Source organism: Mus musculus, chromosome 17 (assembly GCF_000001635.26).
Source record: "Mus musculus strain C57BL/6J chromosome 17, GRCm38.p6 C57BL/6J".
NCBI lineage: Eukaryota > Metazoa > Chordata > Mammalia > Rodentia > Muridae > Mus > Mus musculus.
In genome coordinates, this window is record NC_000083.6 from 28,436,710 (window position 1) to 28,462,020 (window position 25,311).

Sequence of the window (25,311 nt, forward strand, 5' to 3'; positions counted from 1 at the left end):
TCTCACACTACAGCCCCTACAGCACTGGTCTAGCCTGAATGGACTGCTTGTCCACACTTGACGGTGTATGTATTGCACTGGTCCCTGGGAAAATACTGGCTAACTGAGTTAGGCAGACACTCTAACAGTGACGAACCTCACTGTCCAGAAGTCAAGTCACACTCATTAGTACCCACCGCTCTCACAGAGAAGTCTTACGGCTCAGGAAGCTGTTAAGCATGGGACAGCCACAAATATTTTAAAACTGGTTTTCCACCTGAAGCTGCAACGGCAACAACATCTGTCGGGTGTTTTCCTTGAAGTGACAGGTTTATCTCATTCTCCTTCAGGAAATACCTCTCAAGTCTGAACAGTCATCGTCTGCCTTTGCAAGGAAGAATGGTGTTCACGGCAACACTGAGCTAGCTCAGTTCCCAACTGAAAGTGTAGCAGGCTTCCTGAGGGCGACTTTGGAAGCACTGAGATGACAGCCAACAGGAGAGGCAGTGACAACACAATGGGCTCCAGAGATGACTGTCACTGATGCCCACGAGGGTCCCTGCAGTTTGTGCCTCTGCAGATTTTAGGTTGCCAGTGTGAGCGTGAGCAAGTGAAAGCGGCATCACCTTCACACTGCTACAGAAAGAAGTTACACTATGGTCCCAAAAGGACCACAGAGACACCTAGGGATCCATGGACCATGTTTGCCATGTTTATTGTGAAATATAAAAACAGAATCATGGGGCTGGTGACATGGCTCAGTGGTTAAGAGCATTGACTGCTCTTCCGCAGGTCCCGAGTTCAAATCCCAGCAACCACATGGTGGCTCACAACCACCTATAATGAGATCTGAGACCCTCTTCTGGGGTGTCTGAAGACAACTACAGTGTACTTACATATAATAAATAAATAACTCTTTTTTTTTTTTACTCTTATTTACAATATCTTTTTTTTTCCAAGTATATGTGGACAGAATTAGGTTTACATCTGCCCATTTTTTAAGGTAATAATAAGATATATGTAACATGAAATTTCCCATCTTATCCAGTCTTATGCCCAGTTATATGAAGTATATTCATAATGGGTTACTGTCAGCTACAACCTAGCTCTTATTTCCACAGTCGCGACCAACAGTTGCCTGGCTTCTCTTTGCACATCTATCTCTAGAACTTTCTTTTTTTTTTTCATTTTTATTAGGTATTTATAAATAAATAACTCTTAAAAAACAAATAAAAATAAAAAATAAATAAAAAATAAAAACAGAATCAAACCTACACAAACCCTGAAAATATTGTCCTCTTACCTTGGCCAAGGCTAAAGGCAAATGGCTTCTTTCTGTCATGACTGGAATCAAACTTCTTTCCATCTGACAACATCCCTTTGTAGTGGACATAAACTTTGTCACCAAACATTGGGGCCTCGTCACTAGTCCCCACTCTTTTGACAATCTGAAAGACAAACATAAGAAAAAAAGTGTAGAGCTTTGTACTTGTAAAAGGATACAAAGGCCACAAGGACTACTCCCCAGCACCCAGACAGATGGGCAGATTCACCGCCATTCCTCACAGCTTTCTTTGTCCTGCTCTTAGAAAACTGCCTTTCACTAACCCTTTGTGTTATGACTATTATTACAGCTCACCACAATATTTAGTCTCTCAAAATAGAAAGCCAGAGCAAGGCAAAAGGATCACTGCGGAGACAGCCTGGTCTACACAGTAAGTTCCAGGCCAGCTAGATTATCCTGTGAAACCCTATCTCCACCAAGGCAAAACAGAATTAGCCAGTAAACCTCACTTGGTTGGTTGAAAGCCAAGATGCTAAAATCTCTCAAAACACAGACTCATGAGCAGGCAAAGGTACACAAACTGAACTAGCCAAAGGACTGCTGGACTTCCTAAACAGCAAAGAGTCAAGGGGGCATATTTACTTCCCTCCTTTGCTAAAGATAGGGTCCAAACGCTCTGCTGTATGCTCTGATGTAACAGTTTAAACATCCATTATTTGAATAATCTGTAAAATATAGACTTAGACGATACCAAGTAGCTTGTTTTCTAGTAAAGAAAAAGGAAAAGGGAAAAAAAAGAAGAAAAGAACTTCAAAATGAAAAACATTTATCCACTGTAAAATCCAGACTACTTCTTTTATTCTTGGCAGAGCAAGATACTAATGCAGTTGGTCAATTCTTGGAAAAGAAAATGTAACCCAGGCGTGTGGTGTTGCAATTCGGTCTGTCAATCATCTGTGCCAATGGGACCATTTCAGTGGTGCAGAAGACAGCAGCTAACACGTGATAGTGCCCTCTTATGTGTGTGTCTATCTTCCCAGCAAGATGAAACTTGTGCTTAAATCTTAACTTGCCTAAAAGATAAAAATCTAGTTTTAATTTATATGAAAAATGTAAAACCAACTTTTATTATTATTATTATTATTACACATTTTATAAGTAGAAGCCTTAACCCAGGGAGGCTGACAAATCTCCGGGCCACAGCTGTGAAACATACTGACTCTTTACCAAAGGCCCTGAGGTGACTTGAAGGTTCTAGACAGTAACAGGTGTCATAACCTAAAGAGCTTCAAACCACACAGTTATAATAAACCTAACTGTTGTTGTTCTTAGACTTACTCCCTAGGACAAAGGAGACTATAGCATACTGCCTATCCAAGAGCTCTGAGCAGGCTCGGCAGCGATGGAGGGATACTGTGGTCTGAGTGAGGGTTGAATATGACCTGTCCGCTCAAAAGCTTACACTGGATCAACTGCTACCAGGACAGTGCTGGGATACGAGGCCTTTAGGAGGGAAGTTAGGTGGAATCAAGGTCTTGCCTCTGTGAGCTCCCTGTGGAGGGACTAGGCTCACCGCACAAGTTGTACAAAGCTGTCCACGTGTCCTTGTGCCTCTCAGATCTTCCTGCCTGCCTGCCTGCCTGCCTTCTGCTTTCACTCTATAATGAGTCCTTACTAGAAGCAAGGTGATGCAGGAATGCTCTGTTCCTGGACTTCTCAGACTACAGCACTGTGAGCCACAATAAACTTCTCCCTCATGAATCACTCAGTACTTGGTTACAGAATACACAGGGTCTGAGGACCTGGGAGACCTGTTCTCTGAACACAGCACACTGAAAAAGATGAGGTAGGAGACGCTGCGGACAGCCTGAAGAATCTCCACTGTCTTGAGAAGCTTCCAGGAGCTCTGGGTGAGGAATTACAGCTACCAGGCTAAGAAGCTGCAGGAAAAAGAGATCTCAATGGACTGACAGCACAGAGCAAGGTAAGAGGAATGCATGGAGATTCAGAACAGAACCACAGACGAGAACCTGGCCCATCCTGGGGACACAATCCTGTAATCCCAACTACTCAGGAGACTAAGGGAGGAGGATGGCAGGTTCAAGACCTGCCTGGGTTACACTGTAATTCAAGGCCAGCCTGGCAACTTAGTGAGACCCTAGGAACCATACCCAGTCCCACCATGATCAAAAGGTACTATCTCATAACACTGTTGCTAAGACGCAAATTAAAAAAATGTCTATGGAGCTGGTCCAAGGAGGATCCGAGCTTAGATTCCTTAGACCCATGTAAAACCATAATCATGAAAGAGTGTGTCTCCAACCCCAGTGCTGGAGGACAGAGACAAACGGATCCCAGAGGCTTGCTGGCTACCCAGTCTTACTCAAACAGGCTTCCTTCTAGGTTTGGTGACAGACTCTGTCTCACAGAGAAATAAGGTAGAAAAGTGACTGAGGAAGATATCCTGACAGAGGAGCAAGTATACATCATATGTGTACACAAATGCATCACACACACACACTTTAATAGGGAAGATGATCCAAATATATATTCTGTGTCCTTACATCATGACACATAGAAACAGTACTTGTATATAAAAACTAAGTCCTCTCCTTTTTCTCTACAGACTCTTTTGCAGTCACTGCATAGCTTTAGCACACTAAGATGGCATATTAAACTGCAATCTACATGTACCCTCTGAAACAAGGAGGGGTTCTTTTGAGGGAACGCATAACTGGAACTTGTTCTGCAGGGCCTAAGATGTGAGTTAATTTACCCAGCCCAGCGGAAGCTGCACCATTTATAATCTGAGATTACGCCCAGCTATGAAGCTAGATGGGAAGTGAGCTGTAGTGTTTGCTACTTAACCCTATCCCGTCCACAAGACAGGCTGCATAAAGCACCCACAAGCTCCCACACAGAGACCTCCCTGCTTCACACTTCTGTGGCCTTACCTTTAATACTCCTCTGTCTTTCTTCGTAGTGATATCTTCACCCTGCTCAGTCATGGTGGCTGCTGGGTTCTCTCCATTGTTACTGGTGCCCTCATCAGTAGTCATTGTCCTTTGTAAGTAGAAGACCTGCCAAGAGAAATGCATTTCCTTCAATCAAAGTATCACTTCTTAACACACCTGAAAAGTCCCTGAGAACTAAGCTTACATAAGACTAATAGAGTTAAAACACAGAAACAATAACAAAAGCATTTGCTGTGGGCATGCATTGATGCCATCAGACAAGGAAATAAAACATCACCCACTTCTTCAATTTCCCGTCTAGCCACGGTCCTAGATGAGAGCAGTATAAGTCAGGCCTGCCGGTAATTATATTCCTTAACAGGACAACACAGGGAGAAGCTGCCCTCTCAGAACCATAAAACAAGTCTTCTCCTACAGCCATATTGTTGAGAGAGAACAGAGGCCTCTGGTGTTCTGCCACTCTCCTTCACACACACTGGTCAAACCAACCAGCTCCCTTTCCATAACCAGCCACACCCATTTGATTACTCTCTCTTCTTTCTCTCATGAGCCAGATCCACAATGCCCATGCAAGTCGTTTTGCCATTTTACCCTTCCTTAGCTCTTCTCAGCTGGATGTGGATATTTATGAAGCACTCCTGGTAGATAAAGGGTCTTGTAGAACACGGGATGTGTGCTTTGCATATTACAGTCTTCAGCAGGGAACTCTGGAGGGCTGCCTTTCGCTCCTACTTCAGGCACTCTAAACTGTTACTCAGAGCAGTGTACTCAGAATACAAACTCTGCTTCACAGAGACCCACTGTCCTGAACTCAAATGTATCGACTGGCCTGGCCTTGAACTAACAGAGATCCACCTGTCTGCCTCCTGAGGGCTGTTACCTTTTCTCCTGCAAAGCCAATCTGCATATCAGTGATCAATAGGCTAAACGAAACACACTTGTCTACTGCCGGGATTATCTTCTACTGCTCCTTGACTGAGCAGGGAAATGAAGAATTAATAACAATGCCAATTATTTTCTGAATCAGGTTCTTATGTAGCCCAGGCTGGCTTCAAACTGGACATTTCTCTCTCCTCAGCGTTCCGAGTACTGAAAGTTAAGGACATTACCAAAACCGGCTCACTGTGGGCCACTTCTAAAGCTATTCCACACTAGGGTAAGGACAGACTCCAGGCTCAGTCAAGTCACCTGGTGGGCCCTCTGCTTACAGTCAAACCAAACACAAAACAGCTCCCAGTATTGTAAAGAACCCGCTTTACTAATAGAACTGAGAATTGGGCAACTAAAATATGAGTGTTTTAACTCATTTCCAAACAAGCTAAGTTTTCTTCAGGTTGAGCTGTTTGTTGTGCTGAAAGATTTTCGAAGAGAGCAGCACAATCCCAGGGCCCAGCCCCTGTGTGGATTTCCTAGCACAGTTTATACCAGAATAAAAGGTCCACATGTTTGGCTCAGGGTAGGGGAAAGCCTAGAACAAGCTGTTCTCAAACAAACAACCAAAGTTAAGTACCTAGCTCAGCACAATGCTGGACTAGATAATCAGGGAAACTAGACCGGGGGGCCGACCCCCAGCTTCTAGGACTTGGTGACACATATCTGGTGCGTGAGCTTATAGGAAGCGCCTAAACAGCAGGGAATGGTCTTTAACTATCTGGAGGGAGCTGCTCATCGACTTATCCTTGGGAAAGGTTCGGTAGGTTTTCAGAGACACGTGGGCCTCTAGCAACACAACAGGACAGAAGCACTGAGCACATTAAAGGCACTAGGTGAAAAGTTCTTGAGAAATATTCACCAGCCTCACCCACAGGTTACCCACCAGAAAAGGTGAGAGGGCCTTTCCAACAAAGCAATATAAACCTTTAGCAGGTGATGTGCACCATAACTAAAGAGGAAGTGGTGAGCCCACACCCGGGGAGACCAGCTGAGCAGCAGCAATGCTTTCTGAATACACACTGGCCCCAAACCCAAACAAGAATAAATTCACAAGGAATCCACGGTGTGCTGGCAGTGCTGGCCATGCCACAGTGTGGGACTCGGCTGAGCGCACACGTGCAATTCACCATGCATGCCACTGCATCATGCAATGCTAAACGGTGCTGCTCACAGCCCCTCAGCTCACACCAAAGGCTATTGTGAGCTACGCAGTGTTTCTGCTGCACGCACGCACAACGGTTTCTGCTCTTATAGAAACACCATGGTTTAGGGACATACAACAAGGACCTAATATTTCCTACTGCCACCTCTCGGCAGGTAATATCAAAACACAGTCTATCTTTGGACTCAACTGTACTAGACAAACAAGCATATCCATCTTTTGGTGTGCATATTTGCTTATCTCGAATAAATAGTAAAAATATCTGCACAGCAAAGATTGTTTTAAAATAAACTATGACTTATTATCAATAAATGTTCTCCTTGTATGTCTATTTTATATGCCCACATGTCTGGGATTGCTTAGGAATATCTTGGGCAAAAAGGAGACAGGAGTAGGAACATTTAAGAAGCTGGATCTAGGGCTGGGTGTGTTGGCGCATGCCTTAAATCCCAGCACTTGGGAGGCAGAGGCAGGCGGATTTCTTAGTTTGAGGCCAGCCTAGTCACAGGAATACCCTGTCTCAAAAACTCCAAGGTGGAAGGGGCTGATCTAAGAACTATCCTTGTAACAGGCACTGTGCGCCATAACCAAACCTGTGACAGCAGCAATTAGACAAACTGCCTCATGGCGATGTAAGGGGAGGCGGACTTTATCTATGTGCTATTTCTTCCAAAAATACTTAATGGGAAAGCTGGAGAGATGACTCCATGGTTAAGAGCATGCAGAGAACTGATGTTTGATACCCAGCACCCACATGGAGGCTCACGACTGTCCGTTACACAGTTCTAGAAGATCTGATACCTTCTTCTGCCCTCTGTATGCAGATGATTCGAAGACATCCATGCAGACAACACAAAATTAATTTTTAAAAAAGAGAAAAAAACAGTTTTTTTTCAGCCAGGCCCATGCTGGTGACAGCAGCATATGCTGCCTGCAATACGAGCACTCAGGAGGTGGAGGCAGGAGGATCAGGGGTGAGCATTAACCTTAGCTACACAAGACCCTCTCTAAACCCATACAAGCAAAACTGTAAGACTTCAACAGGCTGTATTCATAGGTAAACATACACACACACACACACACACACACACACACACACGCCCAAGTGTATGAATGCACACACATGTAACAATAATCAACAAATAAGAAGGCACAAATTTGAGAAGGGGATATGGGAGGAATTAAAGGAGAAATGATGTAAAATCAGTATTCATATATTAAATTCTCAAAAGATAAATAAATTAAAAATAAAGATGAAGAAAAGAACAACTTGGCTTGCTATTCATGTAAGTCTTAACTCCCTTCAACCCATTTGTCGCTTCTGCTAAGTGTCAACTTGACCAAGGAACTTCATCAACTTAAGGATGCGAGCGTGCAAATCTGAGACTGACTTGGAACAGAACCGCCAAGTCCACAGGAAGAGAAGCACCAGGAATCTGGAAAACCAGAAAACAACCTTTTTTTTTTCCAGGTTCAAAGCCATTTAAATCTTAAGGAATAAAGAAATAAACTAAGTTGGTCGGTGATCCTGTACAACTTTAATCCCAGCACTCAGTTGGCAGAGGCAGGCAGATTTCTGTGAGTTCTAGTGCAATCTGGTCTACAGAGCAAGTTCTAAGACAGCCATGGCTAGACACAGAGAAACTGTTTTGAAAAAACAAAAACTAAGCTGCCAAACAAAGAAAATACAAACAAACAAACAAACAAACAAAAACCAAAGCAACTCCCTTCCCAAATCCTTTTATTTTCTAAACATTTCCCCTTAAATTCATGTAGGTCACTAGAAGTATAAATTTTTATAAGTAAACAAACAAAATAAGTAGCCTTTTTGCTTTATGGTATTACATAAAAAAAGACAATTCTTAAAAAGCTTTAAGAAAAGCTAGGGAAATATCAGTATTTTTCTAACAGAGTCTTGTTTCCTCTGGTCACCTTTACCTAACGCTATTACTAATCCATGATAAAGCGTACTGTACTGCACCAGCTAAGGGAGGGAAACTGCACCCCAGTGCTCCAGAAGGGGAACACCCAGTGCTCCTGTTATGGACATGGCAGATAGGCACTCACCCTCCAAAGTACCAGTCGGCAATGACCCGAGACACAACAGAGACATGAGAAGACAGTGTCTCATCAACAGGTACTGACAACTTCAGGTAACTACGGTCTCTCACGTGGGAAGCTACCCTGAGCTTTGCAGAGTCTGTGCATGTGACCGGTGCTTCTCTTCCTCCACGGTGTCCCATCGGACATCCCTAGCTTCTTTGTTAGAAGCACTGAGGAACCACAGCGAGTGTTTCTAAGCCCCGCCAACTCCTGGCCTTGTTGTCTATAGCTTTCAGCTCCACACAAGAGAAAAGACACAGCACAGAAGCATACCTCAACCTCAGAACACAGGGCATGCTAAGTGGACCTCAATTTTGACATTTTGTTATAAGAATGGACTGGAAAATCCTCACTTAAAATTCAACCTCTGACCTCTCTCAGACATTCCAACCTAGAGCTAGAGATAGTAATAGTTATTTATTGGCAGACAAGAAATACACTTTAAAAAAGAAAAAAAAAAAAAGAGCTAACTACACAGGTAGAGGAAACAACTACACAGCTCCGTGAAATTACACACTACAATTATTCAGCTACTTTTCCCAAAGAAATGTCTTTCTTCTATACTGAGGTGGTGGGACTGGACAGACACACACACACACAATCTCTCAAAATATATATATATACACATACACATTCATGCAGAAAATGACAAGATGTTTCACATCAACAGTGACCAGTTAAAGGGAAAGAAGCACTGTAAGAGATTCCGGTTCCTACCCATCAGAATGGATATCATGGGAAAATAAGAGTGTACGTGTTGGGGATTCGACGGTAATTGCTCAGTGTCAGAGCACAAGCTGAACATGTGAGGACCCGAGTTTGTAGCCCAGTACAGTGGTGCATGCTGGGTGAGGGTAGCATGGGCTGACACAGAAGGATCTCAGGGGCTTGCTGGCCAGACAGTCTAGAGTTGGTGCAGGATTGGAGAGATGGCTTAGAAAGTAAAAGCGCTTGCTACACATGCCTGAAATCTGGAGTTTGATCCCTGGATTCCACATGGAAGGAAAGAACCATATCCTAAAAGTATCCTCTGGCCTCTACACAAATGCTGTGGCATATACATGCATACACACCAATCATAAATAAAATACGAAGACATTTTACAACACTGGATGCTGACCCCAGACCTGTACACAAGTGCAGACACATGCCAACACATACACATGTATACAACACATACAGAGTCAAACTCAGAATCAAAGTAGGTTAAAGGTTACTAGGGGGTGTTGTAAGGTACAGAGTTTCTGTTTGGGGTGATGAAAAGAATGACCGGTGATGGTTTCACAATATTGGGAGGGAGTGTACTTAATGCCACTTAGGAACATTTAAATGTCTAAAGCAGTATATTTTATCATACACGTATGCATGTATACTTTTATAAGAAGTGAAAAATCAACAGAAACAGCTTGATCAGACAGATGTATCGGAGCGGCCAGCCAGCCAAGGGCAGCCAGCCAGCTGGAGTCACCTTTCCGAGTCCTGAGTCCCAAGTCCCTCTGAGGTCTTCCTCCCTTCCTCAGTTGCAGTGTCCTTCCTCGATCCTCAGCTGGATTTCTGGGAGTGATTCCATCAGCCTCTCAGCCAAGGGCTCTGAGAGGTCCAGTAAGGAGACAGTTTAAGAAAGAGGCTCTGCTACCTCACAGCCTGAAACTACTCAGTCTAGTCTTCAATATACACAATGCTTTGGAGGACTCATTCTTCATTCACTCGCCTTGGATGTAAGGTAATGTGGCTCTGTCTGTCACTCCGTTGTTGTGAGGGTTGACCTGCTGAGCTGGCTGGCAAGGGAAGCAGCCTCCCCTTCCCTCACAGCTCCATGTCCACCACAGCAGAGTTGAGCAACACGGGACTGTTCTCCTGGGAAGAGATAAAGTAGACGCTCCTTGCCTAGAACCCCCAACACATTCTCACAGTGCAGCTTTGCTTTGCTGGGGCGGTTTAGCCAGGTGAATTATTTGTTTTGAGATAGGGTCTCTCTATGTAGCCTAGGCTGTCCTAGAACTCACAGAGATCCTCCTGCTTGATTCCTGAGCAGTAGGATTAAAGGTGTGTGTCATCATTTTGGTCTGAATGATTAAGTAAGCAGGAGGCACAGGGTTGTATTGCTAGCAAAACAAAACAACAACAACAACAAAAACCCTAGAAAATATTATACTACCTAATGGTAACATTATGCAATAAAGAAAAATCTGAATAAAGTATTTTACCTCTTACTATTTTACCCTCCTGGGCTTCAAGCAGGTTGAAGCTTTTGCTTCTCAAGGTCATACTACACAAGCTGTTTTCTGCACTGAAGGGACATGACAAGCTCAGGTCCAGTAAGTCTGTAATACCCTAATAGTCCAGAAAACAGCAACAAAAGGTAGGCATGCAGCACTGATTGTGAGAAGTCGGGGAATAGAAAGCAGACGAGATCAATGGATCCAACAGAGAAGCAAACCACTTCCCTGGTGCCCTGACCATGGAGTAGGGCATTACAAGTGCAGCGCTAGACTTGGGGTTCACTAGAGAACTCAGGGGCCAAGAGCAGGACCTATGTTGGGTCCCATAGACCAGTCAGGCTTCTCTTGCTCCTAGTGTGGCTCCTGTATTTTCCCTATGGAAAGTACAAAAGTATTTTTGCTTCTCAGAATTACAGTAAGCAGAGAGGTACCCAGGTGTTATCGTCTTCCCTCAGCCCCGATGGGTCTCCCATCCTTACAGGTCTCCCCGCACAGACACTGCAGTAATCTGGCCCTCTGCCCTGAAGTCTGGTTGGAGAGATGTCAGACCTGTCTTACCGTTCAGGTTTCTTAGTCATTTTTTAACACTGCCAGCATTAGGATCACCCACAGAGCTTTTAAAATGCTGTAGGTGCCTGACTCCAACCAGAGGGCCAGGATGAGTCAGCATCCAGGCACCAGGAGTCAGAGCACACTGCACGGTCTCCCAAGCAGCAGATGTGGCTGGAGCCACCGCTTCTCTCCTTTCCATCACTGTCCTTTCACTCTACGTTGGGAGAGATTTTTGATGATGGAATTTCTAGGTCATTATTTGGTCAGCAGCTATGGACAAATTTTAGTGTGTCACAGAGACCTTTTAGACATTAGTAGTGTTTTTCACCATCTTTTATTATGTGATTGCTCACTTCCCTGAGTACTTTGTCTGTAATTTTGTGACTATAACTTCAAACTCTTCTGCAGATGCTGCTTAGAGTAAGAGAGGACATTTCTGAAGAATGAGTATTTGGCTAAAGGTTGTTTTGAAACGACGGACATGAAGTGCTGAGTCTGCGTGTTCACTAGTGCCTTTCAGAGGCACTGGGCAACAGTAAAGATTGGGAGAGAGAGAATAACAGTGCGTCCTGAGTTTCAAAGTGAAGCAGGAGAGGGGTCGATAGAGATGCCAAGGTGACAGGTGGAAAGTCTGACGTTTGCAGCTGGGTTTAGAGGGAAACATGAAATGCTTTAGCAGAGGGAAGGAAAGGTTTAAGTGTACAAAGAACCAGTCATGCTTCACTTCATAAGGGAAACCACCAGAAGGAATGAAAAGTCGCGATCAGAAACGGAGGCGTACAGGTCTCCCTGTGAATCAAATATCCACAGGCTGCATAAGGTAGAGCTAAATTAACAGTGTGGCTAAATAAAAATGTTTCTTTTAAAAATATGCTCTTATTTTAAAAAATGATTTTATTTTATATGCATAGGTGTTTGCCTGATGTATATATGCATACGAGATGCATACCTGGTGCCTACAAAGGCCAGAGAGTTCCTCTAAGACTGGAGTTACAGATAGTTGTGGGCACTAGGAACTGAACCTGGATCCTTTGAAAGAGCAGTCAGTGCTCTCAATTACTGAGCAATCTCTCCAGTCACAAATAAAAACAATTCCTCGGGCTGGTGAGATGGCTCAGTGGGTAAGAGCACCCGACTGCTCTTCCGAAGGTCAGGAGTTCAGGTCCCAGCAACCACAAGGTGGTTCACAACCATCCGATCACGAGATCTGACTCCCTCTTCTGGAGTGTCTGAAGACAGCTACAGTGTACTTACATATAATAAATAAATAAATAAAATCTTAAAAAAAAAAAAACAATTCCTCAAGTGAATAATCATGAAAGTGCAAACATTTGGAAATGCATACTATATGAATGTCACAGTTGTGAAAAAGATGAGCTAAATCTATGTCCAATTGAAGATTATTTTACCTCTAACAGTAAAAAACACTTAAGTTACCTAACTAGGGAAGAAATCTGTAAATGTTTATTCAAAAAGAACACTGTTGCTTTCATTAAAGTGCATTACGAAGAATGCCGTTATCCAGCGTGTCCCTATGGCATGAGTGATGACTTGGCCCCCTAGACACTGAAGAGTTACGGATGAGAAGGCATGCATCAGAATGTGTCATTATGACTGCAGTTGACACAGTTTATACCTGATTACAACTGCACAGGCTGACACCTAAATGTCAAATGTCTGTTTTCATTACCATCTCCCCCTTAGGATTAAGACAGCTACAAACCCCATCTGCCTGGAACAAGTGAAACTTTACCCATTGCAGATAAACAACCTTGTAATACTGACAAGCCAAACAAACAAAAACTAGAAAGCTGCCAAACCGTCCCCACCCCATACACTAATACACAGGGTTTCTCTGTACATAGCCCTGGATGTCCTGGAACTCACTATGTAGAATAGGCCGGCCTCAAATTCACCAGAGATCTGCCTGCTTTAAAGGGATGTGTGCCAGACACCAGGCACCAACAAATCCTCTTAGAAAAGATAATGGCACATGTAGATCAATTTGTGACATGATTCTGTTTTTGGAAGAAATGTGTATGTATTTGCTTATATGTATTCTAAAATGTCTGCAAAGATCCTCAGCAGGCAGAGCCCCACTACACTGGTAAACAGGTGAGAACCACTGGATAACAAGACTGGCAGCTACACAGAGAAACCCTGTCTCAAAAACAAACCCAACCTAAACCCAAATCACAGTTGGTTTATTAATGGGGAAGGAGGGGATCCTGCTATAGCACAGATGTGGTGATCAGGACAGTTGCCAGGAGTCTGGTCTCCCTCCACCTGCGGAGCCTTCTTGCTAGCCTAACTCAGCCTCAGCAGTGCCTTCCAAAGACAAAGGGAACTCCAGCTGGGACGTGTGGAGCGAGAGGTGCTCTCAAAATACATGGAAAGAAAAGTCTTGCTAACAGTTATCTACTAGGAAGTTTAATGGTAATTAAGATAGAAATATTGTCCCAACTACTAAGCAAGTCAGACTAGTTCTCGAATGAACCTCTTCGTTTTGGTGCTAGGGGCTGAACATAGGGTCTGTGCGTGCCAGCAGCACTGCCCACACTACACCGAGCTTGTTCTCAGACCATCACGCCCAGGCCGCACTGCTGGCTGCTAGGACACTGCTGCTGAAGACCCACTGCACTGTGTCACTGCTCTCCCACCCTCCACCTCCACCCCGTCACGCACCCCCGGCACTCGCCTGACGGGTGAGGCAGACAGTCCAGTCACTAACAGACTCCACAGAGCTCCCCACAAGTCACAAGCCCCCAGCTTAAAGGTGCATCTGGTAGGCATAGCTGTAAATGCCGTAGAGACTGATGGGTACTCTCAGTGCTCTCCTTCCTAACTCAAGCTTCCTTCAGGGCTGCAGAGATGACTGCATGGTTAGCAGCACTGGCTGCTCTTCCAGAGGACCCGGATCCAATCCCAAGCATCTGGAACTGCAGGTCTAGGGGATCCTTCCACCTTTCCTGGCCATCTGGGGTCTCAGGGATGCCCTGGTTTACATGCAGGAAAAATATCCACTCACATAAAATTATAAAACTCCATTTATTTATTTATTTATTTATTTATTTATTTATGAGGCCCTAGTTTGAGTCCCTGGAAGGGAATCCAGTAAACAAGTGTGCTGCTTCAGGCATTGTTCTAGAAAATGTGTCTTCATAAAACATACACTTGGTAAGGGCAGAGACAAAGGAATGAATCTATAACTTTAGGCCATATTGTTGTTTGGGTTTGTTTTGTTTTGTTTTAAATTGGATTTATTTATTTATTTCATGTATGTGAGTACACTGTCGCTGTCAGACACATCAGAAGAGGGCATCAGATCCCATTACAGATGGTTGTGAGTCACCATGTGGTTGCTGGGAATTGAACTCAGGACCTCTGGAAGAGCAGTCAATACTCTTAACCACTGAGCTATCTCTCCAGCCCTGGTTTTGTTTTTGAGACAGTTTCACTATGTAGTAGTCCTGGATGTCGTAGAATTTGCTAATTTAACCTCAAGTTCTGAGAGTAGCCTGCCTCTGCCTCCCAAGTGCTGGGATTAAAAGAATGTGCTACCATACCACACCTGGCTCAATGTTCTTAATCTTGAGGAAAAAAAGGGGTGGGAGTACAGGGAACTTTCGGGATAGCACTTGAAATGTAAATAAAGAAAATATCTAATAAAAGAAAAATCAAATTTCTACTTGGTACTAGAGTGGTGGATTATTAACCTGAGGTGACTCATTAACGCCTAATAATTTAGTTCCAAGTCTACAGTGGTTTCTAAGAACAGACCAACAGCAGCCAGTAAATAAATACCCCACAGTGTGGGGCGTGTTGCTTTTTCTGTTTTTAAATCCCCACTCCTTGGTTTAAGTGAAGGACATATAAGCAGTACTCGACATGAGATTTTCAAAAGTAGTCAGAACAAAGACAATAAGATACCAGGCGGTATACAGAACCAGGGCTAAGGTGCAGTGACACAGAGAATGACTTCTCTTAATTAAACATGAAAAAACTCTGCTGTACACACTCCTAACTTAAAATTAAAAACAAGATTTGTTTCTCCTCAGGAGTGGTGACGAAAACGCCTGGGCATAATGAAGCATGGAGGTCTGAGGTGCACTGGAAGCACATCTGTGTATTCACAGCACACAGCAAACCTTCTAACTACCTTCTAACTAGTCTAACAGCAAAGAGTCAACAACAGAGTACAACCGGTACACATTAACCAGCAGCTGAAGGAAGGATGGTGAGTTGGGAGATGGGGAAGAATCCTGGAACCAAGGTTTTATGTACTATCTGGGCTGGAGCACTGTCTGCTCCAACAGAGGACCCACACACCATCATCTGTAATGATTGTGCTCAGGCATACATGCAGCAAAACATACATACACATAAATAAAATACTGCATTCCCTTGTAACTTACAACTGACTCATTAGAACATTTCAACATATACCAAGCAGATGTTAAAACAGAGCTGCCTTGTGTTGTGTTTCTTAAGGAACCTCCGAGCAGGAACAGCATTCTGTAACAAGGTGAAGACAAAAGGACGAGTTCCTTAGAGCATAAAGAGCACACTAATGAATGCTTCCTGAGTTATCTCTAAAAATAAATCCCCTGGACTTTAAAGAGAAATTACAGCAAAATTTAATGTACAACATCTGTTTTGGAGTTTGTATACCTTTTTAATTTCTGGAGACTTGAAGGTTTGTGAGCACCTGGAATAAATCAATTTCTAAAAAGAATAGCATTATGGGTCTATGAGCGGTGAGCCTTCCTCATGTGAAAAGAGCAAAAGCCTTGCTCACCTTGAACGCCCATTGTGAAGGCAGGAGGCTGAGCAGCCAGAAGGCACAGACCCTCATCTGCAGGCATCAACATTACATTTCTCCAGCTATGAATTGCAAGGGTTTAGACTGAAGCCACACACTGGCTGTAAGATTTTATATTTAGAATACCTTAATGAATAAATCTATGTCTTTATAAGAAGTCAGATTTGAAAGCTGGAAAGAGAAAATTTCCCAAGGAATAAAAAGTCCTGTTAGTATTACAGAGCTCGCCTTTCCACTCTAGCCCTCTGGACAAAGAGTTAATTCTGAGCTGCCTTAGACAGGGGCCTAGTTTTCTGTAGCTGCTGTAACACGTGACTACAGACTCACAGGCTGCAACCATGGACATTTATAATCCTGCAGTTCTGAAGGTGAGGCGTGGAGAAGCAGCAAGGCAAGCGGGGTGTACTCTGCCTGTGGACAGGGAGGAGGCTGCTCCCTGGCCTTCTCCCTACAAGGTCTCTGCGGTGTTGGAGGCGGTTCCCTTACTCCATCCTCAAATGCTCCATGTCTCTGTTCTTTCCTACATCAATTTTACCTGTTACTGTGTATTCTTGTGTGCATGCCTGTGGAGACTGGAAGTGGACAGATGGCAGGAGCCTTCCTGAGTTGCTCTCCATCTTATTTCTTAGGACATTGTCTCATTAAACCTACACCTGGAAGATGTGGCCAGACTGGACACCAAGGCCAGGGGCCCTCATCTCTGCCTCTCCAGACTCACACCACCACAGGTGGCTTTTCCTGTGAGTGCTGGGATCAGAATTGAAGTCCTGGTCTTGTACAATAATACCTTTAGCAAATAAGTCAAATGTTGCCTCTTTCACCATTCCTTTGTAGTCACGGTCTCTCCTCCTTTTAAGAAACAAGCAGGGCCCAGCTGGGTTCTGGAGGAAGAACCCAGCCTCGCTTCAGTCTTCCACTTTACTCACACCCTCTGCCTATAAAGCCCATACACGGCCTTTTCATCACTCAATGCAGACACCCTGTCATCTGAACAAAGCCACGAGTCTCTCCCTAGACCAATCTGCAGGCTCCTTCATTCCATACTTAGGGTTCTCCTTTTGTTCTGTCTGTTCTTTCTCTCCATCATCCAGTTGGAAAACCATGTTCTAATCTGACAGATAAGTAAAATCTAACATTTCTCTGAAAATGCCTTCAGCATGTCAGAGAACACACTGGGGTACTTACTTCATTTGCTCTCCTCTTCCTCCTTTTTTTTTAAATTTATTTTTTATTTTTATTTATTTATTTATTTTTGGTTTTTCAAAACAGCATTTCTCTGTGTAACCCTGAACTCACTTTGTAGACCAGGCTGGTTTTGAGCTCACAGAGATGCACCTGGCTTTTCAATTCCATAACACATTAAAACTGCAAGAAAATAATACGCACAGCACACTTTCTTTGTCCTCGAGAATCACTGAAAAGTTCTCTCTAAAATGACAGTAAGGCTTTGAAACTGTGAGCAGCACGCTATAAATGCTGAAGACTGTGCGGGCATCATGTTCCTTAGCAGACAGTGTGCAAATGCACAGCAACTTCCACAGACTCTAACATACACTACATGAGGATGTGTGCTCTCCCCACCCCATAACCTCCACAGACTCTAACATACACTACATGAGGATGTGTGCTCTCCCCACCCCATAACCTCCACAGACTCTAACATACACTACATGAGGATGTGTGCTCTCCCCATCCCATAACTTCCACAGACTCTAACATACACTACATGAGGATGTGTGCTCTCCCCATCCCATAACTTCCACAGACTCTAACATACACTATGTAAGGTGTGCTCTCCCCACCCCATAAAGCTGCCACGATGCTCCAGATAATGAATAAATGCGTCGTCCACAAAGTTCTCCTCGTGTTCACTTAGAATTCCTTCTTTCACAGCTCAGGACTCCAAGCAGTCTCTGATCTGCTTGCTGTGTGGCTTAGGCTGCCTACCTTCAAGCTCCATTGACTCCTGTCAACTAGTCCCACTGTTTTCTTTTACTTTACTTCACAAAAATTTGCTGCATACAAAGCTACAAAGATTTTCTTCTAAAATTTTAATAAATTTGTGTTTTACAGATAATTCTATGATCACCTGGGCTGGCTTTTTGAGAGCCCATAAGAGTCTTTGTGCTCACAGATGCAGTAGAGGAACCCAGACCGTTAAGTTGTTGTTAAGGGTTGTTCCAGCAAGGGAAAGAATGCAAAACCCATTTTCTACCCAGACGACTGGAGTGCATGTGCTTTCTCGCCTGATGACCTCCGTCTATCGGTGGGGACTGTTAGCACTTGTGGACACCCTCATAAACTTGTATTCTCAGTCAGTCTAGAGAACCTCAGTACTTTATAAAGAGCTTCAACGTAGTTGCACCTGATCAGTACTTAGTTTGTTCCCCAGAGATCTAATTATGCTTTGTTATCGTGGGATTGAATTAATCATCACCAGATTGTGCTATGCTTAAATAAGACTAAAATAAACCTCTCGGGGTCAGACTCCCAATATCTGAACCCATGTGTGCTACTGAGCCATCTTGCACCAAACTGCCTTGCCTCCGGAGGCTTTTTCCTCTTTTCTGCCCTCTGCTGGTGGGATTAGTCCTCAAGGGTTAAAGAATCTAGTGCTGTTTGGCAGCCAGGAATTACTCATATCTCACAATTGAGACGATTAAAGTACAACCATGTATGGCTGATACTTCTTCTAATATGATTATTGCTCCTGCTCACAAGGGTAAACCACCTCAGATGTCTTTAATAATTTGTTAAACATCTCCTTTCTAGGACTCTCACTACAACTAAACTTTTGTTGGCTGGGCAGTGGTGGCACAGGCCTTTAATCCCAGCACTCTGGAGGGAGAGTTTGAGGCCAGCCTAGGTCAAGTCAAGGACAGCCAGGGCTACACAGAGAAATCTTGTCAAAAAAAAAAAAAAAAAAAAAAAAAAAAGCAAGACAAAAACAAACAAAAAATAAAAATAAAAATTTGAGATTGGTCTTACTTATTAACAACAACAACACTTTAAGGAATTTTGCAATTTATGAGATATTAATTATGTTCCTGGAGCCCCCTGTAACCCACAGGAGGAAGCTACTGTGGAATGATGACATCAAATATGTAAGCAATAAATTTTTAAAAGGGGGTATATACACCCACATAGCAATACACATAGTATACACACAGATTATTTTTTAAATTAGGAAGACCAATTTGCTCCAACAACTTTTGTTTGTGAAAAGACATAAAAAATTTTAAGGGACCACTGCATACATTAGCAAGATTTTGCTGAAAGGACCCAGATAGAGCTGTCTCTTGTGAGACTATGCCGGGGCCTAGCAAACACATAAGTGGATGCTCACAGTCAGCTATTGGATAGATCACAGGGCCCCCAATGTATTGGATAGATCACAGGGCCCCCAATGGAGGAGCTAGAGAAAGTACCCAAGGAGCTAAATAAAAGGATCTGCAACCCTATAGGTGGAACAACATTATGAACTAACAAGTACCCTGGAGCTCTTGTCTCTAGCTGCATATGTATCAAAAGATGACCTAGTAGGCCATCAGTGGAAAGAGAGGTCCATTGGACTTGCAAACGTTATATGCCCCAGTACAGGGCCAAAAAGTGGGAGTGGGTGGGTAGGGGAGTGTGGGGGAGGGTATGGGGGACTTTTGGGATAGCATTGGAAATGTAAATGAGGAAAATACCTAATAAAAAATATTTAAAAATATTTTAAGGATTTATTTATCATTTTCTGTATGTTTGCTTAACTGTATGTCTGTGCACTATGTGTATGCCTGGTGGCTGCCCTCAGACTCCAAGACTGCAATTATGAACAGCTGAAGCCACCATGTGCGCTATGTTCGTGCGTTCACCCTTCCTTCCTTCCTTCCTTCCTTCCTTCCTTCCTTCCTTCCTTCCTCCCTCCCTCCCTCCCTCCCTCCCTCCCTCCCTTCCTTCCTTCTTCTTCCTCCTCCTTTCTTCTTTGCTTTTTGAGACAGGGTTTCTCTGTGCATTCCTGGCTGTCCTGAAACTCATTCTGTAGACCAGGCTGGCTTCGAACTTAAGAGATCTGCCTGCCTTTGCCTCCCCAGTGCTGGGATTAAAGATGTGTGTCACCAGAGCCTGGTACACTATGCTCTTAAGGGTTATTATTTCTACTTTTTAAAAATTTGCAATCTATTCAAGTTTGAAATTATGATAATGTTGGCATCACACCACGAGTTAAGAAATATTCTTTCGCTGGGCTGTGGTGGCGCACGCCTTTAATCCCAGCACTCGGGAGGCAGGCAGATTTCTGAATTCGAGGCCAGCCTAGTCTACAAAGTGAGTTCCAGGACAGCCAGGGATATACAGAGAAACCCTGTCTTGAAAAAACAAAAACAAACAAACAAAAACAAAACAAAACAAAAAAGAAAAGAAAAGAAAGAAGAAAAAGAAATATTCTCTCTCTGTCAATTATTACCCATTTCCACAGATGAAACACTTCTCAGGATGTTCACTGCTTCTAAAGTAAGCTTTGGTCTCTTGACTCATTGTCTACTTGTTTGTGTAGAGTAACTCATAATATCATCTATCTTCTTCTTAAAATGTGTGCTCTGAGCCTTTGTTACTTTCACTCCAAGCAGAAATGTGCATCCTCTCCCTCCTTGCTCACTCAGGCTGGAGCTTCACAGACATGTCCCATTGGCAGTTTCCGAGCCACAGCTTTTTATTTCATTGGCTTATGCTACTATTTTTCTGTGTTGTTGTTTTTACTGATTTATGCTTTTATCTTTGACCTGTTTCTTCTGTTTACTTTAGTTTTTGTTTTTCACTCTCTAGTTTATTTCTTTTAAGAATTATTTATTTATTGTATGTACATTTGTATACTGCAGCTGTCTTCAGACACCCCAGAAGAGGGCATCAGATCTCATTACAGATGGTTGTGAGCCACCATGTGGTTGATGGGAATTGAACTCAGGCCCTCTGGAAGAGCAGTCAGTGCTCCAGCCACTGAGCCGTCTCTCCGGCCGCACTCTCTGGTTTCTTAGAGTCTGGTACAAATACTGTTATCACTTACTCTTTTAGATTTTTCCTGTGGGTATTTCTAGAAACTATAATCCATTTGGATGACTTAGTTATTAAAATTGTTTTCTAAATTCAAGGATTTTTTTCTAACCTTTGATTTTCTTGGAAGTGTGTTTATGATTTTTCCAGGTATCTTTCACCTTTTTTTTTTTTTTTTTTTTTTTAAGACAGAGTCTCACTATGTAGCTTTTTGGCTGGCCTCAAACTCTGAGATCTACTTGCCTCCTGCCTCCCAAAGTGCTGGTTTAAAGGTGTGCACCACTATACCTAGCGTTTTTGTTTTGTTTTTCTCCATTTTATTTTACACATATGGGTGTTTTGCCTGCATGTATAGCTGTGTATCACATGTGTACCTAGTGTTCTCAGAGACTGGGAGATCTCCTGGCACTGGAATTACAGATGGTTATAAGCCACCATGTGGGTGCTGGGAGTTGAACCCAGGTCCTCTGGTAGGCTCATCTTAACTGATGAGCCATCTCCCCACTGCCCAGCACTGATTTTATTTTCCTCTTGAGACAGGGTCTCATTATGTAGCTCTGGCTGTGCTGGAACTCACCATGTAGACCAAGCTGGCCTGGAAACTCACCCAGATCTGCTTGCCTCTGCCTCCCAAGTGCTAGTATTAAAGGCGTGGCCACTGTCCCCAGACTCAGCTTTACTTTTTAATTCCTTTTGGTCTGAATAAATATTTGAGTATTAAGTCACACAAATCCTTGACACTATCTTAGACTAAAAATATGGTCTCTTTTAGTCAGTATCTTTATTTTCAGTATGTGAACTGAAAATAAAGTATATTTGGTTTATAATGGATAGAATATCATATAACTGTCAATTCAGGAAGAAATTGGCTGGCACTGTAAGTCTTCTAAATCGCCTCTGATGTATACCCAACCTGGGGAAACAGGGAGGACATCTTCTGTGCTATCAGCTAATAAGAAAGAGGTGGTAACTGAAGACCCCATTCTTCAGCCTGTCAGATTCTGATTCATGTATTTTGAAGTTCTACTTATAGGTATTTAAATATTTCAAACAAATACTTAGGACTGATGATCCCCTTTAATATGAGGTCTTTGTTCTTGATGATCTTTTTGTTGTTACTGTTTTTTACATTTATGTGCAATTATATGTGCATGTGAGTGTTGGCAGAAGCCAGAAGAGATCATCAGCTAGGGCTAAAGGTGGGTGGTGAGCCAGTATGGGTGCTGGGAACTGAACTCAGCTTACCTGGAAGAGCAGTAAGTACTTTTTAACTATTAAGCCATTTCTTTAGCTCCTCATATCGGTAATCTTGTTGGCTCTAAAATCTAATCTGTGTAAAATCAGTACAATTATTTCAGCTTTCTTAAACAGTATTAGCATGGAGTATCCTTTTGTCTTATGTTCTTATTCATACAACACAGTGAATTTCTTCTAGGTAGCCCATAACAAGTTATTGTTCAACTTGTAAGGCTGCCTTTTAACTGAATATTTTTAGGCCATTTATATTTAATGTGACCGCTAATATTGTTTATATGTGAATCAACCTTCTTAATGTGTATCTCCTATTAATCACATCTTTTTTATATTTCCTCCCTTTTTTCTTGCCAAATTTAGAAACTCCTGGCTTTTTGGGTTTTGTTTTTTGTTGTTTTGTTTTGTTTTTTGCCTTCAGAGTTTTCTGTAATCCCCTTTCTCTTCAAAACTGTAATTATATACACATTATACTTTCATGATTGTCCCATAGCTAAATGATTCCTTTTTCCCAGGCCTTTAAAAAAAAGAACAAAAACAAACAAACCGAAAAAAAAAATCTCTTAAGTTTACTCTGGATAATCTGCACTGCTAAGACATAGTTTTCTTATCTTCTTCCTGCACTGTTTGGGCTGCCCCTACTCCCATACTGTGAGCTATTACACTCACCCTCTGTAGGTTTCACTCCAATGAACTGTATTCAACGCTCTCAGTCTTTCCTGTATTTTCTTAAACAAATGGATTATAGTTATAACGACTACTTCAGTGTATACTAATTTCATCATCAGTCATTTCTGGGTCTGTTGCTATTGACTAATTTTTCCCGTTTCTGGGCAAGCCTGATATGTTTCACCAGAGGCTAACTGTGAATTTGGCCCTGGTGAGGGATAGGTATTTTTGCATTCCTCTAGATGTGAAACTTTGTCCTAGTTAAGTTACCTAGAAACAATCTGATCCTTTCCAGGCTTGTTTTGGAACTTTGTTGGGAGGATAGAAGAAGTCTTCAGTTGAGGGCTGCATCCGCCCACATTAAGGCAATTGCTTCTAAGTACTCTCCCTGACGTTCTGTGACTTACAAGGCTTTCCTATTCGGTTGGCAGGAACTCAAAAACATTTTTTGACATAGAATCTTGTTGCTGAGTAGCCCAGGTTGGCTTTGAATTCACCTCTGCTTCCTTAGTGCTGAGATGACAGGCATTTGCCATTATACCTGGCTCTGAAAAGAAAGACAGGGCTTTCTCTCCCTTTATCCTTTTGGGTGGTTGTTTCTCTGATGGAGTGGTTTCTACACAACTCAGTAGAGCTCATCTGAAGAGCAAATGAGATTCTGGTGCCGCCCCCCACCCCTTCCTCTCAAAGGCCATCTGCCTGCCCTCCCTGGACTCCAGCAGACAAGAACTCTGGGAGTCAGGTGGGATAATTAAGGCTTTACCTGCTGGTTTCTATTTCCTCAGAGATCACTCTCCCCTTGCTGTCACCTTTCTGGTGTGTCAAGCTGTTGCCTCACATATTTTGTCTAGGGATTTCTGTTTGCTTTGTGACTGTAGCCAACAGAGTCAACCAGAAGTGCAAGGCCACAGACTCCATTTTTAAGCCAAAAAAAGATATGGCTAGGACAGTGGCACTTCCACAGTGTAAAGTCTTACACGATAGGCCCTGCTGGGCAAATCTCAGTGTTCTCAGATTTGAAAGAGTTTTTTCCCAGGACACTATAAAGTCTACTACTTTAACTGATAATAAAATAAAATCTTTCTTCCAAAATGTCAGGTATTTTTATTTTAAAATGCTTATCAAAACTGTGACATTGGGAATCTAGATAACTGAAGCATCATATTTTGGGTTTTTTCTGTCTTTTGGCTTTTTGAGATAAGGTCTCACTGTACATCCTGGCTGGCATCACATTCTGAATGACACTTTGCCTCTCGGGTACTAAGATAACAGGAGTACAACATCACACCCAGCTCTATTTATTTTTGTTTTGTTTTCAAGACAGGAGTTCTCTGTGTAGCCCTAGATGTCCTGGAGTTGACTCTGTAGCCCAGGCTGGCCTACGACTCAGAAATCTGCCTGCCTCAGCCTCCTAAGTGCTAGGTTTAAAGGCGTGCGCCACCACGCCCAGCTCAGACACTGCTTTTACTTTGATCTTTAATATATGTAAGAAATGGTTGTAGAAAGAACAAAAATTGATTTTTCTATCCCAAAGAACCATTACTAATTATAATTTTAAAATTCTTAAACATGGAGTTAAAAAATAAAAGCTTTATTTTATGTTGCTTGAGACAGCTGTGTCATGCTACATATAGCTCAGAGTAGAACTGGAGCTGTCCATCCTCCTGCCCCAGCCTCCTGAGTGCTAGAACTAGAGGTGTGTGCACCACCCAGGCAGTTGCTCACGAATCAACTGAAAAGCATAGAGGAAAGCAAAGCATGCCAAGTCCTGGGACTATATAGGCTAGCTTTGGTTGGGACTATATAGCCTAGCTTTGGTTGGGACTGTATAGGCTAGCTTTGGTTGGGACTGTATAGGCTAGCTTTGGTTGCTGTTAATGCTAACAGAGTTTAACAGAACTTTAAGTTTAGATTCTATTCTACAGAAAACCTCAAATATTTGCCTAATATATACAAAATCTATGGATTATTTTAGAATGTTGAGTTTTTAAATTCCATTGGGACTGGGCTCCACGATCCTGCATTTTGGTTGGTTATGGTTTTCTGTAGTAGTCTCCTAAGAGAAGTTCCCTTGATGGGTGGTGATGCACTTATCTGTGAGCAGATGTTTAGATTAGTGTTAGGGATGTTCATGTAGTAACACAACAGCTGTAGGTTTTCTTCCAATAAGCACGATTTCCCCAACACTGAGTATCTAGCCAGGTTTCCAGTACCAGACATAGTGTCCCTCTTGTTGAGCAGGTCTTAGGTCCAATTAGAGAGCTGCTACTTACTGACAAGTATGCACAACACTACTGCCACTCCTAAGGTTACTGTGCCACGAT

The 25,311-nt window shown here is 42.9% G+C and overlaps 1 protein-coding gene and 1 long non-coding RNA gene across 3 annotated transcripts in view; one reads left to right on the forward strand and one right to left on the reverse strand.

Annotated features, from left to right (window-relative positions):
• Positions 1 to 25,311, reverse strand: part of Fkbp5 (FK506 binding protein 5) — an 87,397-nt gene that overhangs the window by 37,957 nt on the left and 24,129 nt on the right. The window contains exons 2-3 of the mRNA NM_010220.4: positions 4,219 to 4,344; positions 1,283 to 1,427 (exon numbers count right to left, since the gene is read on the reverse strand). Coding sequence (NP_034350.1) covers positions 1,283 to 1,427; positions 4,219 to 4,323 — 250 coding nt within the window. The 5' untranslated portion in view covers positions 4,324 to 4,344. The remainder of the gene's footprint in view (positions 1 to 1,282; positions 1,428 to 4,218; positions 4,345 to 25,311) is intronic.
• Gm22146 lies at positions 9,768 to 18,896 on the forward strand. Of its 2 annotated transcripts, none has more exons than XR_385503.4 (3): positions 9,768 to 10,160; positions 15,270 to 15,448; positions 15,703 to 18,896. It is a non-coding gene; the product is annotated as a predicted gene, 22146 (long non-coding RNA). The 2 variants fall into 2 exon arrangements; XR_876705.3 differs by having other exon boundaries at positions 18,107 to 18,890.